The sequence below is a fragment of the Apostichopus japonicus genome, chromosome 11 (assembly GCF_037975245.1).
Source record: "Apostichopus japonicus isolate 1M-3 chromosome 11, ASM3797524v1, whole genome shotgun sequence".
In the NCBI taxonomy this organism is placed as follows: Eukaryota; Metazoa; Echinodermata; class Holothuroidea; order Aspidochirotida; family Stichopodidae; genus Apostichopus; species Apostichopus japonicus.
The window spans coordinates 22,806,947-22,829,162 of NC_092571.1; the positions used below are offsets into that span (position 1 = coordinate 22,806,947).

At 37.9% G+C, this 22,216-nt stretch overlaps 2 protein-coding genes across 3 annotated transcripts; one reads left to right on the forward strand and one right to left on the reverse strand.

Moving 5' to 3' along the window:
• Window positions 1-524: 524 nt before the first annotated feature.
• LOC139976039 (large ribosomal subunit protein eL22-like) lies at window positions 525-5,268 on the reverse strand. The gene is made up of 4 exons (XM_071984434.1): window positions 5,129-5,268; window positions 3,071-3,196; window positions 1,908-2,029; window positions 525-819 (listed from the first exon to the last, which is right to left on the reverse strand). Exons 1-4 carry the CDS (start codon window positions 5,135-5,137, stop codon window positions 675-677), a joined length of 402 nt encoding a protein of 133 aa, XP_071840535.1. The 5' UTR covers window positions 5,138-5,268; the 3' UTR covers window positions 525-674.
• On the forward strand, window positions 5,112-17,803 carry LOC139976037 (uncharacterized). Of its 2 annotated transcripts, none has more exons than XM_071984432.1 (12): window positions 5,112-5,239; window positions 6,942-7,090; window positions 8,017-8,123; window positions 8,562-8,677; window positions 9,309-9,409; window positions 10,115-10,194; window positions 11,410-11,518; window positions 11,978-12,202; window positions 12,945-13,051; window positions 13,633-13,725; window positions 14,259-14,342; window positions 16,215-17,803. In XM_071984432.1, the coding sequence occupies exons 2-12, from the start codon at window positions 6,964-6,966 to the stop codon at window positions 16,302-16,304; spliced, it is 1,239 nt and encodes a 412-aa protein (XP_071840533.1). In that variant the 5' UTR covers window positions 5,112-5,239; window positions 6,942-6,963; the 3' UTR covers window positions 16,305-17,803. The 2 variants fall into 2 exon arrangements, with proteins under 2 accessions (XP_071840533.1, XP_071840532.1); XM_071984431.1 differs by having other exon boundaries at window positions 5,211-5,350.
• The last annotated feature ends 4,413 nt before the right edge of the window (window positions 17,804-22,216 follow it).

Sequence of the window (22,216 nt, forward strand, 5' to 3'; positions counted from 1 at the left end):
GGAATGGGTAGGAGAGGGAAGGAAGTAGTATAAGCCAGAATGCCATTCTTACCATCTATTTATAACATTTTAATTAACCCAAAAGACCCTACAGTTTAAAACAAAATAATCAATTAACAACACACCTGAAGCAAATATTTTGATTTCAGAATATCTGGAGTTACATGTAAAGGAGGACACCTTGTTATTGACATTTTTGAGGAATAACAAATTCAAGTACAGCAACATTGAAAATTTCTGAATGAAAGATTTTACAATTGAAATTAGCCCTTTTATGGGATACCAGTGCACCTCCTAAAAGGTCCTCAACATGAGACTTTCACTATTGCTTTGCTTCAAATGTATCAAGTTACCCAACATCTTAAAGACAGCGACATTGTAAGACAATCCTCTCCCCTGGTTGTCTCCCCCTCTCTCTCATCCCCCCCCCCCTCATCCTGACATCCAATGTTAATGGTTTCATCTTTCTATAGAGAATTTCCATTATATAGTTGTCACAAGAAAATAGATACATGAACTTGCTCTTAGCTTTCTCAATTATATTTGAACTCACACATGACAGTCTATAAGTCTCTGCTTTGTTTCTGACGAGCAATTTACAATTTTTCTTTATTTTAAAGTAACTCAAAAAAACAATGCAATGCCATAGCTGCCGAGTGGCTCATATTAATAGCTTAGTCTTCCTCTTCGGATTCATCAGACTCCTGGTTGATCTGGAAGTATCGGAGTTCGTACGTCTCCTTGTCTGATGCCACCACTCGCAGCCAATCCCTAAGGTTGTTCTTTTTAAGATACTTCTTTGTGAGGTATTTCAGGTACCTGCGAAAGGATGCAATAAAGAAATATATCAAACTGGATACAAAAGTTCCACTTTTTACAAACAGCAATAGTTACAGGTTGCTAACAGAATGCACAAAATGCAGTTTTGTCTGTTAATCATATATTTTATTGAGGGTAACTCTGTAAGCCCACAGCTTATCTTCCAATCTGAGTCCTTCATCTTAAAGGCATTGGAGACTCGCCCAAAACCATGTGCCTCGCTCTGAAAAAGTTAACTTTCTGTTGCTTGCAAGTGAAGTTTTTTTCTTGTCGCTACAAAATGCAAACAGTAATGAAACTTGATACCTTGTTTTTTTTTATCTAGAGCTGAGATGTCCACTGTGTTGTGAGTATTGACAGTAGCTGTATATATTGACTGTACACTAGTGTTTAATTACCAACGGTAGCAAGCTGTGTGTTTTTTTTGGGATCGATGGTGGTGTCTAACACTTCTGTTACACCTCATTCGAAACTAGGTCAGATTACCGGCCTGAGACGTTTTTTTGTGCAAGAGTCGTCACACCCTTTAAGTTGCTCTCGCTGTAATTTCCGCCTCTTTGACCATGCTGGCTTGTGGATGATATTTTGATAAATCTGTTAATAATGACTCTTCGCAATAAGACACACAAGACATATTTACTGACAACTTGTTTTTAAGAAACGAATACTTAACCATCTTAGCTGTCAATTGCAATTTAATTATTTCAGTAATAAATAACCCAAAAAAACAGGATATTCTCAAAAAGTTTCAAATTTCAAATCAACAAACCAAACCTTGAATGAATTTTTTTTTTGGCACTTGTACAAGATTGTACGATTAAAAAGTACCAAAAGTGTAAGTATGACAAGTTTGTCAAAACAGAACGGAATCAGAAAATCATCCCAAATTTTCAAAATAACGATCTTTGGAACAAAGTTGGATGTGTTAAGTTTGATGTAACATGCATTGCTATTTTCAACAACACTTGGAAAATGAGGTCAATATGTGAAAAGCGACCAGGCTGGACACACAGCTCCCGTAACAATCTGTCAGTCTACTGTGCATCTTGCAACACCTTCCACACACCATATCAGATCTCTGCTCTCACCTTTTTGAAAAATCAAAATCTGTGGTGATGGTGAGCTTGCTCTTCTTCCGCTCGATGCTCAGACGACCCGTGAAATTCTTGGTCTTCCCGTCTACCTTGATGCGATCCTGGAGAAACTGCTCCTATATGGTCCACAGAGTACCAGAGAGAAAAGAGGTCGAGATTAGGGAAGTTGGCCCTAACCTCTAACCAGCCATACAGAAATATGGCTGGCTGAGTCTTATCTAGGGAAGGTGTCCCTAAGTTGGACTAGGAATACAAGTACTCCTAACCCATAGAACAAGCTGGTTAGTAAAATGGTTTGAAAAAAACATTTGTACAGGACAATATTGATTCCATTAATAATAATAAATTACTATCGATGGAAACAAAACATTCTGCTCTAGACAGCTTCTGGTGAGTAAATCCATACCATTGGTCAGACAGACATTAACAAAGAGATCAAGCCTTGTGTAAATGAAAGGATTTGTACTCATATAGCATCAGTGGCAGGTTCTTAACTGTCAGAAGTCTGTCTGACATTGTGACAACTGTTCAGTCTATCATAATCTGACGTCATGTGTAGTATGGCTATAGTATAATTTTCATGTATAGCTTCATGTATAGTATTGCTTCATCCATAATAAAATTGATCAATATGTAATGGTTAGTAACCACTGTGTCAGAATGACTTCTTCTCAGTAATTCAAGATACCCTGAAGTAGGTTGTAAAGCAAGTTGAAAAACTGTATTGTCTATTTAGCTGTAACACTGAGTCACTCTGACAAAGCAACGCATGTATAATACATGCAACCACACAATTGCATACTGCCCAATCAAACCAAAGAGAGGTCTGTTTATGAGGCTACCACTATCTGGCTGCTCCTAATTGACATGGACAAGTGTTTCACTTGATACAGAAAATTGTGCATCCCACAAATTTACTCAGGTAGTAACCTGTTGTTTGGTGTAGAAACCTTTCCTTGATTACATCATTCATGTTGGACAAGAGATCAGAGATAATCTATTTGTAAGATACATTGCCTTAGAATGGCTGATTGTAAAAAAAAAAAATTTAAATTAATGCAGCTTTACAATATTGTAAGTGGCCATATTTAGACTATTTAGCAGTAATTTAGAGACAATAAAGATGACCTTTTAACTTTACTTGTATACAAACTTACAAAGTTAGCAGAGTCCATAATGCCATCCTCAACAGGCATGGTGCAGTCAATGGTGAACTTGTAGGTCACCTTCTTCTTCTTGGCCCCCTTCTGGATGGGCAACTTTCTGGGTCTCTTCGACTTTCCCTAGTGAAATGACAACAGAGAAACACCTGATCAAAAATCGACAACTAACAAACAGCAAATAGGCACAAAAATAAGTAACCTGCAAACATAACATTTGGATGAGAGCCAATTATGGAATATTCCGTACATTTCTAGCGGCTATTGTTGCTTGAGGCAGAGTCGGGGTGGGGATATCATTATTAGATATATTCATAAATGCTTTTGAGACTGACACATCTCCCTAACACTAACAGGATAATATTTTTTGCTGGAGTGGGAGCAGTGGTGGGGAAATACTAATTAGATATATTACTTCATAAATTCTTTATTACAGAACACCATATCCTAACAGTATATTTTTCTCTAGAGGCGGAGTCATGATTGTGATCATTGATGATTAGGGGAAGAATGTTTTCCTTGAGTCAGAGTTGCAGAGGAGAACTCAACAACCTGGGGGTTCAAAACTCAAACAATTTAGGGGTGGGGGGTATAGGTCTTCTTTGTAAGGGGCTTTCTTATCATGCCCATATACTTCATACTTGCTATCTTTATTTTTGGTGGGCTTCTTGTACAAGCTACGACTTCCAAGCCCTTCCACCATTTTCTCTCCGTAATTTCCATTATTTTTCTTTTATATGATTTATTACTTATTATTTTCTTTGCATGGTATTGTCTTCACAGTCCTATTATTATATAAACATTGTGAGGAAATGGAAAAATAAATGAATGAAATGAGAGGAGAACTCAAACAACCTGAATCACTAGAATTATTGGTAGCAATATTTTTTACTAGAGTCACAGTGAAAAAGTAAAACAGCTTGACTTCAACTCCTGCCAAATAGAGACCTTCTGAAAGGTGGAGTAATTTATAATTACACCCGATGCTTGTAGGCAGAAACGGATGTTCTTAACGTGAATTGCCTTATCTTGAAGGCATCTACATTTGTCTTGCTGATAATTGAATTAAATGATGGTATAAATTATGTAAATCCTAAAACTTGGAATGAATTATAATCCAATATGGTACAGTATACCACAGAGAATAATCCTATCAACCAACGAGCTAATTGTCCTACTGTAGTGTAGGTCTTACTTAGCTTTAAATTGAAAAGACTTTCTAATACCAATTCATTGAGTGAAAAAGAAATGAATGGACATGAGGAAGATCTTGCAAACAATATGTAACTTTCAGAAAGGCCTAGCATTTCATTTCATAGAAGGGGTGCCCAGCCTAACTGGGAAGGAGAATGAAATCATCTTCTTTTAGCCTATAGTCAAATGGCCCAACCAAGGAATTTGGATGATGTTCAACTGATTGCAACGCATCTAGTTTTCTACACTAACCTAGTTCAAGATCAAATTTATGTCTCATATGCCATACAAAACTGAAGAATAAGCTTTACTTAATAAAAATGAGGAATGATCATATATGAATTATGATGTACACTGGGCAAAAACAATAGGCCTATTGACCAGGTGGTGCGAAAAGAAAAAATAGGTTTATAGTTTTTTGACATGTCTACATGTCTATATTTAACACTACGATCATAGTGGGAGTTGGAATGGAGATTAGCCAAATAGTTCAGTTGTTTAAAGATGCCAAGTTTTTTTCTTGTAAAATTCAATCTTGTTACACGCCGAATGAAGGCACATACAGCGTAGCCTGTCAAGGCCAATACTAAACTATAGTAAGTTAATACAGAACGGCATCGACACGTGGGTAACGAAGGCACACTGTACGGTATGTACCAGCCTAACCAATTCTGACAAAAATTCAACGCAAGACGAACATATTTTTTTCACAATCTTGCCTTCAATTTTGCCTTCATCTAAATACCTAAAATACTTATTTATATCATTAATAACATATCAAAGAAGATCTGAGAATCAATTGAGAGCGGAAAATGTGGCAGAATTTCATGCTTTTGAGGGAAATGTGAGCAAGTTATTTACCACAGTCATTGTGAATTGGATTCTTGAGTGCAAAGGTCGATTTCAGTCGTAAAAGGTCAAATGTAATCTACTCCGCTTCCGCGGCCTCTCGAAACTTCAGACAAGAAAGAAGTGAGCTTTATGTCTTTTGAAGTGAATTTTACCCAATCATTACTTGAATAAATATTTTAAAATCATTAATTTTATATCTATCTTAATTTTGAAGGAGATTTTGAAGTTCAGGTAAGTTACTTTCCCCCCGAAGGGCGTAACACTGGGGATCGTTTTTCTGGCAACATTGGAATATGACGTATCGAGCCTAACCGCGTACTGTACTGGCAAATAGTGTAATACTAATAGCCTAACGTAATTATTGTTAATGCTAATATATAATGGTGTGAAGTTAGGCCTACCCAGATACTGTATCTTTCTTATGCAAACCTATATAAATATAACTTGGGTACTAATTGTCATTGTTTAGACCTAACCCTCACAAATTAAGTACAAAGATTTAAGTCACTGTCAAACGTCAGTAGGGCGGCTGGATGGATTCAACAAAGAACTAACAATCCTAGCGAAACTTTGCCTCAGACTGTCACTTGTCAGAGTCTCAAGGCAAAGACTCAGATTTTTAGGTAAAAATCATTCATGGTGAATTGGGTAGAGATATGTAAGTTTATAACAATATGGAAAAATGTCATGAGCATATGATGAAATCATTCCCCCCAAAGTTTTCAATGTTGTGAGTAAACCAAGGAACTGCTTCTTCCTGTGATCGAATTGGTTGATATAGGGCATGGCAGTATGAGTAATAGTCAATTAGTACAATAATTTATCTTCCATATTCATTCCTCCGACCCCTCTCCTCATGAAGAAGGTGATAGATATGCAAACCCCCAACTATTATTATTGGTGTATTCAGTATAAGTTACTGTCATGAACACCTCAAAACCATTAAGAACACTTATTTAATTTGCCGGGATACATATATCACACTTCATAGCTTTAATGTTCCCTTGCACACTGGGCTGTAGACTTTCAGAGTAAGTCATATTACTGTACATCATACAGCCACATTTGTTTCATATTCCTCATTTTCTTCTTTATTTACTACAATGTTTATTTTCTGTCAAGAAGGTGGGTTTTGCAAATGCTAATTGAAAATTGTTGATGCTCTTACCCTGACCTAATGATATCATTGGTTTCATTGTCAGAATTGATACATTTTACCTTGAAACTATGAACGAGAAACAAAGAAAAAGTGAACTTTTCAGATCATAACTTGGGCACTATGACAAAATGAGTGCCCCAGGCATAACATTTTTTACTACATAGTGTTATTGTCTCCTAAATGGAGCAGGATTTTCTTGCCTGTTTCATGGTGGTTAAGTTTGTGTTCTCCTTAATATTGAATAGCATAAATTAATTTAGGTAATATAGCCCTTCACTTTGAATAGTGAAAAACAGATCTAAGGCAGCTAAAAGTGCATGATTGAATGTGGCTATTCTTCCATCTACCTTTTTTGCCAATAACACAGTTGGGTATACACAATCCAGAACAGTTGCACACACACACAAGATCTCAGTGCTTTCTATTTGCATTTAATTAAAGCCTTGAGTTACAACATAAACATGCAAATATAGTGGATGTGTCCTTGTTAGATTTGTACATAGCCATTTATATTTGTTTGTTTGTTCTTATGGAAATTTATGCTATAGGTGGCTGAGGCAAAGAAAGGCCATCTAAAGGAACAGTTAAACTGCTTGACATTCTAATTCACCTTACTGTATAGTTATAGAGTGTATATATTATATATTGTCTTCTTTGTTCCAGCTGTGGAGTTTCAAAGTCATTTATGTCCACGAACAATAATAACAAGAAATTTGAAAAGATGCCTGCCCCCCTGGAATGCAGGCACCCTAAATCTATGGTGCTGGCTCTGAAAACAATCATTGTTAGAGAGCGGGAGAGGAAACGCCAAGGTAAGTTATAAAACATATTGCATCTGGTTATTATTTTATTTTTTGGTGGGAGGGCAGGGGAGTGGTTTGGGGACTCGCTGGGCAGGGGCTAAGGTCTGTATTCAATGCATCTAGAAAACTCTACTTGAATTTTTTTTTTATTAGCACTCAATCCTCAGGGGTTTACTTATTGTCAAGCTCTTGTCAACAGGACTGAAAAGTTGAATTCACAAATTCCGTAAAGATGGTCAACTTTCTGCATTATTTGTCAGGTGATATTGTTAGATAGAACAATGGTGTCTTATTGTTTGGTATCACCCTTGTTTTATGTACAATTCCTTTGGCTGTCACCAAAACAACACACTTTGCAAATTAGCACAATTAACAGAAAAGTGATTAATATTCAGTTTCTTGGTAATTTATGTGCCTTCAAAGTTACACAAATGAACCTCATGTATTAATTTACAGTTAAATTTAATCACCAGTGCTGGAGTACAGAACAATTTTGTGCAGCATTTGTGTTCTGTTTCATTACATGTGAGGACTTTCTTCACTAGTACTGTAACAATTCTTGCCTGCTGTTTTATTGTAGCCTGATGCTATAATACTAACATGTGAGAACTTTCTATACTAGTACTGCAACAGTTTCTAGCCTGCTGTTTTAATATAGCCTGATGCTAGATATTGTAGCCTGATGATATAACATGTGAGAACTTTCTATACTAGTACTGTAACAATTTTAGCCTGCTGTTTTAATGTAGCCTGATGCTGCAGTATAACATGTGAGAACTTTCTATACTACTGTAGTACTGTAACAATTCTTTTCTGTTGTTTCAATAAAGCCTGATGCTAGTACCTGTGAGAACTTTCTATACTAGTACTGTAACAATTCTAGCCTGCTGTTTTAATATAACCATGCTAGTACCCTACTTCTTTGCATTTTACAGAGGAAGAAATGGCGGACAAAATTGTAGAGAGAAGAAAACAGCAACTAGAGAAACTACGTAAAAAGAGAGAGGCTGAAACATTGACCCTTGAACAGACCAAAGATCAGGTAATGAGAATATTGTCTTGTTATTCCTTGTGATCTTACTCTTTCCATTGTTAGTGTCTGACAAAGAAGATTCATTTGAAACTTGAAAAATCATACCCTTCATCCATTGCCCCTAATTGTCCCCATAAAATTGTCCCCCTAAAACATTTCCTCATGTAACCAGTAATCTAGAAAGCTAGCAGTTCCTTTAACCTTCTTTGCGTTATCCCTCCCTCCCAACCATCTCTCGCCAGTTAAGATGAAATGAAGAAAGATTGGTAAATCCATTATGTAGAAGCAACCTACAGTATGGACGCAATTGCTATATAAATCTCAATAAGTATGCAGCTTTGTTTTATTATAATCTTACGACAATCCTTATAGCAGAGTTCCAAATACTGAAAAAGTGCTATTCACAACTAACATGATCATGTCTGTTCTATGTGTAATTTGCTTCAGATTATTCATTTAGAAGACAAGCTGGTGTCCCTGAGAGGCGAGAAACATGATCTATTCTTACAGTTGAAGAAAGTGTTAAATGAATCTGAGAATAGGAGGAAGCAGATCAAGGAACAGTAAGTACATTTATCCATCCCCTCCCCCACCCCCATTCCCCTCCAAAGCCTCCCCTTCCACTTAAACCAAGAAGGGAACAGAGGAACTGGAGGGGTTAAGTGTCCTTTAATCCACTAAAGACTAAAGGAACATATATTGCAAGTGAACATGTAACTAAAGCCGTCAGTACGATTTACATGGCTTTGTAATCATAGCTGGCCTACTAATATAACGTATTTCATGATGTAACTGCTTCAGTTCGTTGCTCCAGAGCAAACAGATTCACGTTCAAAGATGCCCATTCACACATACTGTGCGACATTGACCTGTATATTGTGCCACTCCCTGGAAAAAAAAGACAAAAAAACTGGGAAAAGAAGCAGATACTGTAGATTGTTTATACTGTGTCTCATTTTCAGCCGAGCAGTTTCATATCTGATTTTTATACAGTCAAGGATATTCAGTAGTAAGAGGCTTTCACTTTTATTTGCACCCACATTTCAAGAATGTGGGGCCATTTTATAGTCAACATGATGGTATGGAAGGTATGAGAGTGGTTTTATGTTACTGTCACCTACAGTAGATTGCACATTTGTGGATGTGTCAGTTGGAATGTTGAAATGGCTTATATCGTTTCTTTCTCCTTCTCAGCGAAATGAGAGCATCTATGACGGATTACACCATGACTCATCCAACTCACCATCAGTACCCACCTATACCCCTACATGGATCTCACATGCTACCAGTTCAAGGTAAGGTAGACATGGATATTAACACATGAATATTAATTGTGTAATAGAAGCATGTAGGATATGGTGGGAGGGGGGCATGGGGAGACTCAGGACTATTACATCTAGAGGTCTTTGAATTTAATTTTGAATTTAATTAATATTAACAATGAATAAATGATTGCATTATGACATGGCATGGTGGGAGGACGGGTGTGGAGTGAGGAGAGGGGGTGGGTAATGAATGTCACACACACTAAAGAGATAATCATAAGTTGGGAACTATTTAGAGGTTGTTTCAACATTTAGCTTTGTGTCAGAAATATTTATGGCATGGTGGGAGAATGGGTGTGCAGGGAGGGGGGGGCGGTGGGTTAATGAATGTCACACACACATGAAAGAGATAATCATTAGTTCGGAACTATGAAGAGGTTGTTACAACATTTAGCTTAGTGTCATAAGTATTCATGGTAAGTCATGATCTCTCCAATTGTTAAGATATGTAACATCCATTTTAACACTGCTAGAACTTAGGGCATTTTATTATATTTATGTGTTCTGAACAAGACTAGCAATAAAATTACAGAAAAATCTACTCCAAAAATAGTATAAAAATTGATGGGTGTTTCTCAATGCAGTGATGTTACTGATATAGTGCTACTTGTTATTCACTTAATGAAAGAGACAAAATTTCTGAATAATTAGTATATTTTTTGGTGTGTTTTGTAGGAGCACCTTTACACGGTAGACCGAGCATGCTGGGTGATAAGATGTATCGGGCGCCGACGCCTCCTGGACCTCCAGTACAGGTAAGTCATCTGAGCACAGATGGCAACACTCATCTTTCATTGAGCACAAAAGGGTAACAAACTTCCCGCCAACATTCGCCATGCACCTTCCTTGGGAATTTTCAAATCCAAACTCAAAACCCACCTTTTCCGGCTGCATTTCTATGACACATAAATATATCTTTCATTTTATGGCTGTTTTAGTGTCACCATTTTACATAACTGAATTCCATTTCAATATTTGTGCAATATATATTTGCTATGTGTTTTATGCTATTATTGATTCTGTATATTGTAAAATAGTTACATAGTTATTTTAGTAGTTTTTCACATATTTGATGTAGTTTTACACTGTATTTTTAACATTTCCTCTACTTTACATTGTTTAATTTTACCTTTGTTAGGTGTATTGGTTTTGTATTTATGTTTTACGACTTTATTATTATTATTTTATTATTATCTGGTCAAAAAGAAGTTACCTTCAAACCTTAACAATTGAAAACAATAATATTTGCAAACATTGCATTTCAAGACGATTCATTGTGAAATAAAAAAAAAAAAACTAAAAATCAAGCAGTAGGGTGGATGTGATTCCATTGCAATTCTGTTTGGAACAAAAGTTGATGCTTCTGTTAAAATTGCAGAGGAATGATCACTGAATGCCAAATGAGCACTGTTATAATGATGAAAAGTTATAAGTAAGAGTACTGCAGTATTTTGTAGTTCATTGGACATTAGCCTACAGAACAAGCATATCATGCATACTCTGTTCACTAATACATTTACTGCTGATGTGGTATCCATAAACCCAACCAAATACTACTTTCTCTACTACTTTATTGAAAACTCTTGATTCTGCCTGTCCTACAACATTTCAAATTGACCCAAATGTAGGCTGCTACAAAATTACGTACTAAATACATTCATAGTCTGTCTGCCTCAAGTCAACATTTACGACCAAGTAACCTACTCTAAAACTTTGGAGACAAAACTTGATTAAATCATTGTTAAAACATTAATTCAGTTTCTGCTAAAAAAATTGGATGTTAAACAGAACCAAATGCTAGAGTTAACAGACGACTTAATGATTCTGTTTGGTAGCATCCACTGTCATTATGTATCATAGAAAAAAAAATCAACTATCACATAAACTTGAAACCATCTGTTCAGCAGGCTAGCTGGAGATAAGGTGAAAATGTTTTCATTTTGTGTTTTGTCTTGTTTTCTTTTCCGCAGGCCATCAAGAGAGCCAGGAGTCCTTCTCCTCCAATCGTAGAGCTCTATCCGCAGCACTCTCCTCACTTCTCACCAGCTGCGTTTGCGGCCGGTTCTTACAGACCGAGAGGTACTTTGCTCTCCTATTATCACAGGACTGGACATATTAATTATATACAGTTACTGCCTCACAGATAACCATTACCTTTGCAAACATCAGAGATGCTTTAATATTCTGATCAAATCCAGTTCTACATATTATTCTCATGAGTTTTATGTATTTAAGTTGTAAAGTCATAAAGTTGATTGCTCATTTGGTATTATGGTACCCCTATAGTGAAGTTACCATGCCTTGATAAAATGGCCGCATCGAGACGACACGTTCTTCACTTGTCATCTCTTTCATAGAATATGGAGGCTTTCAACTTGACAGTATTTTGCCGCCCTTCCTCACCACCCCTCCACCCCCCCCCCCCCGGCTGTATTATAACTTATTGTTATACTATTCCTCATTGCCTGTCATAATGCATGTTCAAATAGTTTCAGGTGTTTATATTTCTCTTCATTATTAATATCTTTTTTTTCCCAGCTGGACACCCCCCATACACCAGCAGCCAAGCTTCGTCTTCTGCCTTTATCAGTCAAGCACAGGCAGGGTACCCTCACAGACAGCAGGCCAGTCTACATAGCAGCTTCACCACTAGTGCATCGACCAACCCATCCAAGTACCAGGCTAGAGACTCCCCTTTTTCGGCCTACCCACTGCACTATTCCCACGAGGGTCAAGGAGATCATTTTCCGCCCGGATTTCAAGGTATCGTCATATCTCGTAGAAGGGAAGGGTGTAAGGATTGCCAATTCAATAGCACACTAGCGGCTGTCGAGCAGTGTAGAAATAATGCAGTGAAAATTTGATCGAAAGCAATATTCACAAGTACTTTAATAAAAGTCACACATATAATCTCTGGAATAAATCTCTCTCTTTTTTTTTTGCAATAAGGATTCAATCAAATACAAAACAGTGACTTTGTAAACTGGTCGACTCTCAGAATCAAATTCCTGTGTGCATCAGATTCACTCATGTTATTTTGGCACTGTTCTACTTCAAAATTGATTAGATATCCTTTTAAAAAATTTACAAAACTTAGGCTGGGCTAGATGAAATGGTGGGTACATTTACAAAAGGTGTCTAAGAGAGAAAAATTGTTGGAAAAGATGGGGAAGAAAGGGAAAGAATTGGAAGAAGATGTAAAAAGAATACTTATCTTGTTCAGTTAAATTTGTACGAGATAGATGACCAGCAGTGTTAAATCTAACGTAATGTTGTCGATCTCTGTAGGTTTTCCTTCCCAGTATATACATGCTCAGTTTAGAAGCCTGTGAATATATATAGAGATAGATGGCCAGTAGTGTTAATCCTAATGTAATATTGTCAGTTTCTGTAGGTTTTCCTTCCCAGTATGTACAGGCTCAGTTTAGAAGCCTGTGTAGTTGAATATATAAGAGATAGATGGCCAGTAGTGTTAATTCTAACATAATATTGTCGATCTCTGTAGGTTTTCCTCCCGGTGCCCAGCATGTACAGGCCAGCCTAGAACAGCCGAGTAAATCCTCAACTTTTGCTGAAGAGCAGAGTCATTACCAGTCCAAGCTCCAAAGTCAGGTGAGGTCACCATTTCTGAATTTAATTCAATCCTTTTCAATTTATTTCAGTTATCAAAACAGTGGTGTATAATACAAGTATGTGTTATAATAATATGAAGAAAAAAATATGTGTGAGAATACAACTACTTATTTTACACACTGAAATGAAAGGGAAGCCATTTTATAAAGTGTGAGGGAAAACTTGAGAAACCCCTGGTAGATGATGGGGTGGGGGAGGGGTGGGGGGTGAAGAAAGTAACTAAGTAAGATAAGGAAATCAAACAAGAAACAAGAATAATGGACAACTTAGCAAACAACAGCAGATCTAACAGTAGTTTCAGTAAGATAATGTGTCAGATTTTTCTTGATGGAATTTATGTAAAGTAGGAGAATTTTTTATAAAATATTGTATTTGGTAAAGACTTCCTCCGATCAGCACCAGTAAAAGCAAAAAGGGAATCATAAAAAAGACTTATTGCAGCCTCAATTGTCTTGGCTTTGATTGAAATTGATATGTTGATCTTCTGGTGTTTTAAAACATAGAGGAATTCTCTCTTTAAAAACAAACCATCATTTTCTTGCTCTTTATAAATAACACAGCACCTGCGTCCAATTGGTTCTGTACAGGCCTTACAGCAACACCAGGCCCTTCTACCGCCACAGGTATCTCACATACAACAGGCTCAAGGAAAGGTAATCTCATCATCTTCTACTTCAAGACCAAATCTTTGTAAGGTCAGAAAAGAAACATAGGCTCAGGGTTGAAAAACTGTGGAGAACCATCCAAACCAGGCTGGTGGGCAAGTTTTTGGTGTTAGCAGAAATTCATTGTACCAAACAAGAAAAGGAAAATAGAAAGTAGATTGACAATAAAATGAAAACACAAAAGACGAGAGGTGTTAAAAAAAGTAATGGAAAACTGTAACGTTGAATTGTTCTTTTCATTGTAAACTTGACTTTTGCGACAGTTTTTGTTCATCTGCTTCGACAGTGGGAAACCACCAGCGCTAGAAAAAAAAAAATGGTGATCCTCGAAGAATTTTGAGAATAGCTCACCTCTTTACCTACAGAAATGCATGGAAGTTGACCGACGTTACGTAAAACTATAAATGTGTTGTGGATCATGTGGGTTTGAGGTCAAAGGTTATTTCGGGGTCAGTTTGGTTCATGATAAGAAAAGAACTTGTATTACTACGCGGTTGATTTTCATTCCTTTGATTTTTCAGGGTTTACCAGCTTCCTACCAATCTAGGAGGAAACCGGACTCACCAGTTTATGGGCAGAAAAAGCCAGGTCAATCACCCCATGGGGTAAGTTCATGGGAGCTTTTTAAAAAAATTCGCCCCTGCATTTTATTATTGCAATTAATTAACATAATTGTTAAAATTAATACAATTGTAAATGCATACGCCAGTTTGTGGCTACACCCTATGGGAAGTCCCCAGGGTTCCACCTAGATGTGGTACAGGGTAGTGCCCCAGGAGGGATTACTTGAATTGTACACACTTTGGTGTGTGGATGTGGCAAGTTACCAATGACCAGGGATTAAGTTGTAAAGTCGTATAAGTGGAACCTCGGCCTAAAACAAGAATGAAAACCTTCCAACTTTCACTTTTAACTGCTTTCAACCGGATTTTTCGACACCACTGAGGAAGAACAAACATTCTCATACCGGATTGAGATAATGCAATCCTTGTCAATGGTAATTCTAATTGAAGCAAACCTCAAGTACTCACTTACCAAGGAAGATACTACTCGTACTAGTACTAATGCTGTTGTATTCATTTTGCAAGTCTAAATTAATGTTAGGGTTGTGCGGGATCCCGGTAGTCAAGTGAATCCCGGTATCCCGATCCCGGTATTGACTAATCCCGATCACAAAGCAATGTGTAAATACTACCGGTAGTGGGAAAACAACCGGTTATTACATTCGTTTCGGTATCATTCCCGGGAACCCCGGACATAATAAAAATATCTACGTGTTACTATTTGAAATAAAGAAAACAAAACATGATTTTTTCTGGTTTCTGTGTTCTTAGTTTGAATAATATCAGACCAATTTACGTACTGGCCTAGACCTATATATTAACGAATCAACTTTTCACGTAGTAAATTGCACCTAGGCTACACCAAATATCAAACGTTACTTGCACTCAGCATGTTACGGGACCTCAAAGTTATTCTGAAATTATCGTTATTTATTCTTCCTTCAAACGATGATTGTCAAGGTTCCCATGTACAAAATCTTACCCTTATGCATTTCACCTCATTTTGTTATAATAATTATAACGATTTAATAAATTTTGAGCCAAAACCGCAGGGAGTATATCCAGTTTAAATCCATCTTCGCACGGGACTGTATATTATTATAGCCTAGGGTACGGTACAGGTACACACAGCAGTTCTTGAGATTTGATGATGTAATGAAATGGATTCGTTTATTATGCGGGGGGTTCCACGATGTCATTTATATTTATTTTTCGCTACTTTTTTAATTTTTAAGATCTTTTGTACGAAAGATTGATATTGTACGTATTGAAAGTATATTTTCTGGAGTAAACAAAAGCCGATTAACGATATAAATAAATCTGTACTATTCTTATGTATGTAGTTTATAATCCCGTATTTACGTAGCCCTATATGTAACATTCTTATTGTCTGAAGTTCGAAACACGTGGTGACTTGTTGATAGTTAAAAACTTTTCATTGTGAACTTTTGAACTTGAAGGGGTTGCCCTATTCCAATATCATGGATTAGTGGGGAACTCCCAATTTATGTTTGTGTACGGATTACAAGTTTAATCCACGTGCGAACGTGTTAATCTAATATCGTACGTCGAGTATGAATAAAGGATGGTGTGGGTTGCATTTTTCCAAGGTTTGTGCTTTTCTTTTTGGAAGTGTATGTTAAAAAACAAAGGCCCTAATATAGCGTGTTATTTTTTTAAATTTTTTTTATGAACGTGCGTGTGAGAGTATGTACATAACCTATATGCTATGTATATTGAATGTATGACATTGACAGTCTCGTAACTAAGTGCTTTGAACCGTAGATGAAAGTTGAAGAAAATACTGGTTGTAGTTACGATACCGGGATTCATGTTGCAACACTACCGGTTGTGTGAAATCCGACTACCGCACAACGCTAATTAATGTTGTATGAAACTTATGTTTTCTCACAGGCTGCTTACCAGGGTGGTCAGCCACCACGTCCCTCGGGCTACTCCACGGCCACTAGTCACGGGGGTCACGCTGGCGGTCGCTTCTACTGAGGTGCCTCGAACTTCACTAACCTATCGCTGAATGGAAAGATCCTTGCGCACAACACATACCATAATGAAAACATCTGAGGAATGAAGTCGGTGGTGTGCGTCGTTACTTTGTTACCAATGGAGTCTGTATTGGAATGAGACTGAGTGATGTATATATCACAGCTCTCCAACATATGATAGCCCAGGTGGAAGGTGGAATGCATCAGTCAGTGTGAATAAGTGATTCTGTCAGTTTTGTAAAAAACTGAAGATGAAATGAAGGTATAAATCGCACATTTTGTCCTTAAATCGGTATGGTCACCGTACGTAGATCCACTCTACTGTTTGCAAGAATCCTATTGCTTGTAATGTAGGTCGTTTCATTACTGTCTGCATTTTGTAGCGACATGAACAAAACGTCACTTGCAAGCAACAGAAAGTTAACTTTTTTAGATGGTCGCACACGGTTTGGGGCGAGTCTTCAATGCCTTTAATATTTCAAAGGTATGTAGCAGAACCCTGGCAAATGTGACTCTCATTTGTGAAATTATTATAGTATGAAACAATTTAATGTTCAAAGATTAACTAGGATATACTTTTAAAGAAAGAATTTCATGAAACAATGTATACAATACAGAACGCATTAGTGAAAAAATCCATTTCCGAGCTTCTTATGTAGTTCCATTGTTGAAGCATGAAATATTGCAAGATATTAAACCTAAGTTGGGAGAAGTGCATTGTGCAATAATGCAGGCGATTTGTTACATTGACTTCACCAACAACGTTTTTTGGTGGGGGGGGGGGTTTATTAACTTGAAAATGATTATAATAACATTGAAAATAAATTAAACTGTGTGACAGGATGATATTTTGTAATATAAAATATATTGGAGGCATAATCAAGTGGCTTTATATAAAATTAGTACAGTGATTTTCCTTGATGTATCCCCCCAAAAAAAGGCAAACGACAGTTTGATGTGTTGTACTTGGATGGCATCACAAATAATGTATGCAATGTACTTAAAACTATTAGATAGACTTAACTAGAAATTTCATACAAAATTTGGAAAGTGTGAAGAAATTTGAAGTACTGCAGATTTGTTTAGAGTCATTGCTGTTGTTACGTTCAAATGATGCAACTTCTCATCTCAGAAGAAGTTGTGATGGAAATACACCCTGTTTTATTAAGATTCCAGGGTTGTTTGCAACACTGAGAATAAACGGCTTGAAAGTGTTGTCTGTACGCTTTTAATTAATTTGCAAATTGGTCCTGTTAAGTCAGGTAGATATCGGTGTTATAGTACAAAAATTGTTTAATCACAAAATGAATATTAGTCAAGATTGTCAAAAAGCACCGAAAAGCACAAACTCGTGTATTTTGCCATTTATCCGCTATAAATGTGATATTTGTGAGAATGTGTTTGGTATCTGTAATAAGCCACTATTTAAAGTTTTTACTCTTATGAGAGATACTGTAATTCTGTTACAGTGTCTGGAAGTATAAAAGAGGAGAAACACAACCTTTTTTGTTTGGTTTTTGTGTGTATTTGTATAGGCATCAGGAGTAAGCTCAGGCCCAGTGGACAATTATACCATATTTTCCCGGTCCCCTCCATATTTTCATAGGCCCCCAGATTGATCCTGGGGATGTAGGCCCTCCATACTCCTCCCCCCCCCTCACCCCAACTCATCAGACTTGTGTATGCGTGTCTTTTAGGTCATTTATCGGAATCCTGCTGACCTAACCATATAATATATTCATGCATGGTTATAAACAGAGCAGTCCATGCAGATTTTCTTCCATTCAAAATTCTCTCAAATTCAAAATGGACTGAAAATCGTTTATCCTATTGTGAACTGAGGTGACACGTATGGCGGTGAGTCATTTGGCATACACACACATACCTCAATGTTCGTAAATGTGCTGGCTTTAATTAGCAACCTTGAGCAGTTTTCCAATCGTTCGATTCAGATTACTCTCCACCACAACCTATTTATTCTTCTTTTCATATTATATTATACATAGGCTATCGCTGTCTGGGACCCTTATACTAATTTAAGAGACGTCGAGATGAGTCCAATATATTATAATCTTCAGCGAGAACATTACCCTCTTTTCGTAATGTTTTTCTTGGCTGCTCTGTCAAATTAAGTATTTTGCCAGTAATATCAGCTGTTTCCACAAGGATGAGGCTCTTGATAAGATGTTCATGTAGTTGCTATGAGTCATAACATGTGAGTCAAAGACTCAATGCAAGTAAGTAGCTATGTTTTTGCATTCGTGAAATTTGAGTACAGATGAGACTTTCAAGTGAAGTGTGTATACCCTGAACACGAGTAGAACTGTCTCATGCCTGAAATCAAATGCGAGCTATGAAGACAGGGCAGAGGCCAGCTTTCAAAATGGAGAAGGCAAATGCATTGGCTCTGTGGATGGGATGTGGGGGGGGGGCTAGCAGGCCCACCCCAACCCACAATATTTGTCTGGCCACCTCAAAATGTCTGTATCTGTACATAAGTAGTTCGAGCAATGCTCTGTCTGCCCTGTAGAAAAGTATTGGGTCCATTATTGATGAAAAAATAATAATTAAAAAATCTAGCTACGCCCCTGTGTGGCGGAATGGGCATGGCGAGGAAGGGATGAGACTATTGGGCAAATTACGGAGGGAACTTGGAGTGGTACCGTAGGCCAATATAGTTTATGTTATGTTAGTTCTTATATTTGGGGACTCGAGATGAAGGCTGAAGAGGTCTTTGCACCCGATCCTCCGTCCAACCGTCCTCAAGGCCGCAAACTTCTGTAACTTATAAGCAAGGAAATGCATTGGTTTTTGTCGAGCATCAACTCGGTTGCTTTGGCCTACGCTCCACCGGTTTCCTACGGTCTCTTTATGCTCCTCCCGTATACAAACAAACCAAACAAAGTTAACATATGTAATATTAATAAAACATCAATAATAAGAAGCTCTTAAGAATTTCCCATTGAAAGCATCTTCACATCTTCCCTCTTTGAGCCCAGCAGGAGGATTTCAGTTGTTTGTGTAATGGATTATCTGTGTTATGTTGTGGTACATATCCATACATGGTATAGAAAGTAACACCGTCCATAAGATTATCTGGGTTTCGGTGAACTTCTCAACCCTACTCAGCTTAAAGTGAAGATTTGTTCATATCCATGCAGTTTAATCCAGACGTAAGATATTTCACACCTTACATTCAATTCTCTAAAAGGAATAAAATCGTTTTCCGCGAGATTGGTATATCCAATTCAGTTGTTTGTGTTATTCACGTTGTCAGTGACGCAACCAGAAAAACTGGCATTACCGTACAGGTATATATGAGCAGGGAGAAGAGGAGCCCGTTCCCCCTCCCCACTTTTTAAAGTGGGGGGGGGGCAGAAGCATCTTTCTGCTCCCTCACATCTTCGAGTTATGGATATACACTCCACGTCGGTGCTAAATCGTGTAATTGGATCCTCTGTATTAGCGAAAGAATCATGTGCCAGGCAATTAAATGATCAATTTTTCGTTTCATACATCTCATAGTACGTCGAAAATTTTCGTATTTTATTTTCTCGAAATTTCAACGAAAACACAAGTCATATAAATATAGGGGGTTATGGTTGACGTAGTGATTAACCCGACCTTGGTTATCTACATTTTGTTTAAACCTATTTTATTCTTATATAAGCTTACTGTTTAATATTGTTACATGCAGGGGCGTAGCGAAGGGGTTTTTGTTGGGGGGGTGTGGAGAATTTGATTTGCCGACGGATCTGGAAGTGGTGACTGAAATGGGGGAGGGGTCTAAGGGGAGGGGTACCCCTACCCTTTGGCAATTTTTTAGATTTGAAACGTCCTTAGATGCAATCTGGTGCATATTTTATGTCAAATTTCAATTGCCGACGGATCTGGAAGTGGTGACTGAAATGGGGGAGGGGTCTAAGGGGAGGGGGTCTACCCCTCCCCTTTGGAAAATATTTAGTTTTGAAACGTCCTTAGATGCAATCTGGTGTATATTTTAAGTCAAATTTGATTTGCCGACGGATCTGGAAGTGGTGACTGAAATGGGGGGAGGGGTCTAAGGGGAGGGGGTCTACCCCTCCCCTTTGGCATTTTTTAGATTTGAAACGTCCTTAGATGCAATCTGGTGCATATTTTAAGTCAAATTTCAATTGCCGACGGATCTGGAAGTGGTGACTGAAATGGGGGAGGGGTCTAAGGGTAGGGGGTGTCCCCTCCCCTCCCCTTTGGAAAATTTTTAGTTTTGAAACGTCCTTAGATGCAATCTGGTGTATATTTTAAGTCAAATTTGATTTGCCGACGGATCTGGAAGTGGTGACTGAAATGGGGGAGGGGTCTAAGGGTAGGGGGTCTACCCCTCCCCTCTGGAAAATTTTTAGTTTTGAAACGTCCTTAGATGCAATCTGGTGCATATTTTAAGTTAAATTTGGCACGGAAGAAGCTCCCGTTCTCCTTTTCTCTATTCAGCTTTCCTTCTTTCTTCCCCTTCCGCTCTCTACACCTTTTCTCCTTTTGCCGACAGACCCAAAATTTGCCGACAGCGACCAAATTATTGGGGGGGGGGGTGTGACACCCCCACGCCCCCCACACCCCCCACGCCCCCCACACCCCCCACACCCCCCTTCGCTCGCTACGCCCCTGGTTACATGTTAAAAGTTATTGACAGACTTAAGTCGATGACACGAGGAGGAAAGTGTTAGTCGTGCGGGGTGGTGGGTGTAGGAAGGGGGGGTTCATCTATCCCCTCCTCTCTTATATGAGGGTACACTAGACTAGTTAATGAACTAAGGGGGTAAACTATCCTTTGTAACCATGATGGGTTCCTTTGCTCAAAAGATGACGTACTAGATAAACATCGGACTAGTTTAGTATTTTGCTAAAAGTAAGCATTCCCTTCAGAGATTCCTTCCTGTTCTGTTTAATAGTGCGAGGAGAATAATTTCTTGTGTATTTGACTTGGACTGCACGCTGAAGTGAATGCTTAACAATGGCAGCACACTGCTTGACATAACTTGTATAAAAAAAAAACATAAATCTAAGTCGAAACTGATGAGTCACACAATTCAAATATAAGGCATAATAAACTTGAGACTTCAGACTTATTGAGAATTGGATTCAGATTGAAAGCCTCGAAGGTAAATCATGAATCAAATCAGTTTCTTGAGGAGTGCCAAAGAAGAATATAACGTAAATTTAGGGGGGGGGGAGGGTAATGAAAAATTAATCTCCCAACCCTAACACCGAGACAAAAGTTAATCAAACAAACATCACCCCTCCCCAACAGAAAAAAAATACAAAATGCAGAGCCCCAGCATGGTGACGGTTTTTTAACTGTTTAAAAGACCGGCCTCACATTTTCGAGTTAGAATGGAAAATTTCACCACGTTGTTCGTTCATATATCACTATTATAATACACAACGAACAAAGGAAGTTCCATTTGGGGAAGGGGAGACGGGTCCGGGAGGGTTTGTGATGTTGGGAATTGTAACTTATTTCTTTTGGAAGCTACAGACGTATTTGTCCTTCAAGCAAGACGGAACCATTGTTACGCAGACAGAGGCTATGGCCCCTTCACATTACTAGATGATGGTGAGTGCGTTCATGATATTCGAAAGTATCGTATGTATGTGCATTCAGCTGGAAAGGTGATGATATAAGGGGCGGCAAAGAATGAGACAAGAGCCCCAGTCAAGCATAATGCTTACACCATTGACGTTAGGCTTCCAATCTTAGAAAGAAAAAGGGCAAATAGTGGGTATGCCGTAGAAATTAAGCAGAGAGAAAGAAAATTGCAAGTTAATACATCACAGCGTTGCCCATTGAGCACCCTCAGATAACAGGATATTGTGCAGTATACAAACATTAATAAGCCCTACTGAGGGTAAGAGGGATGGGGAGGGGTGGATATG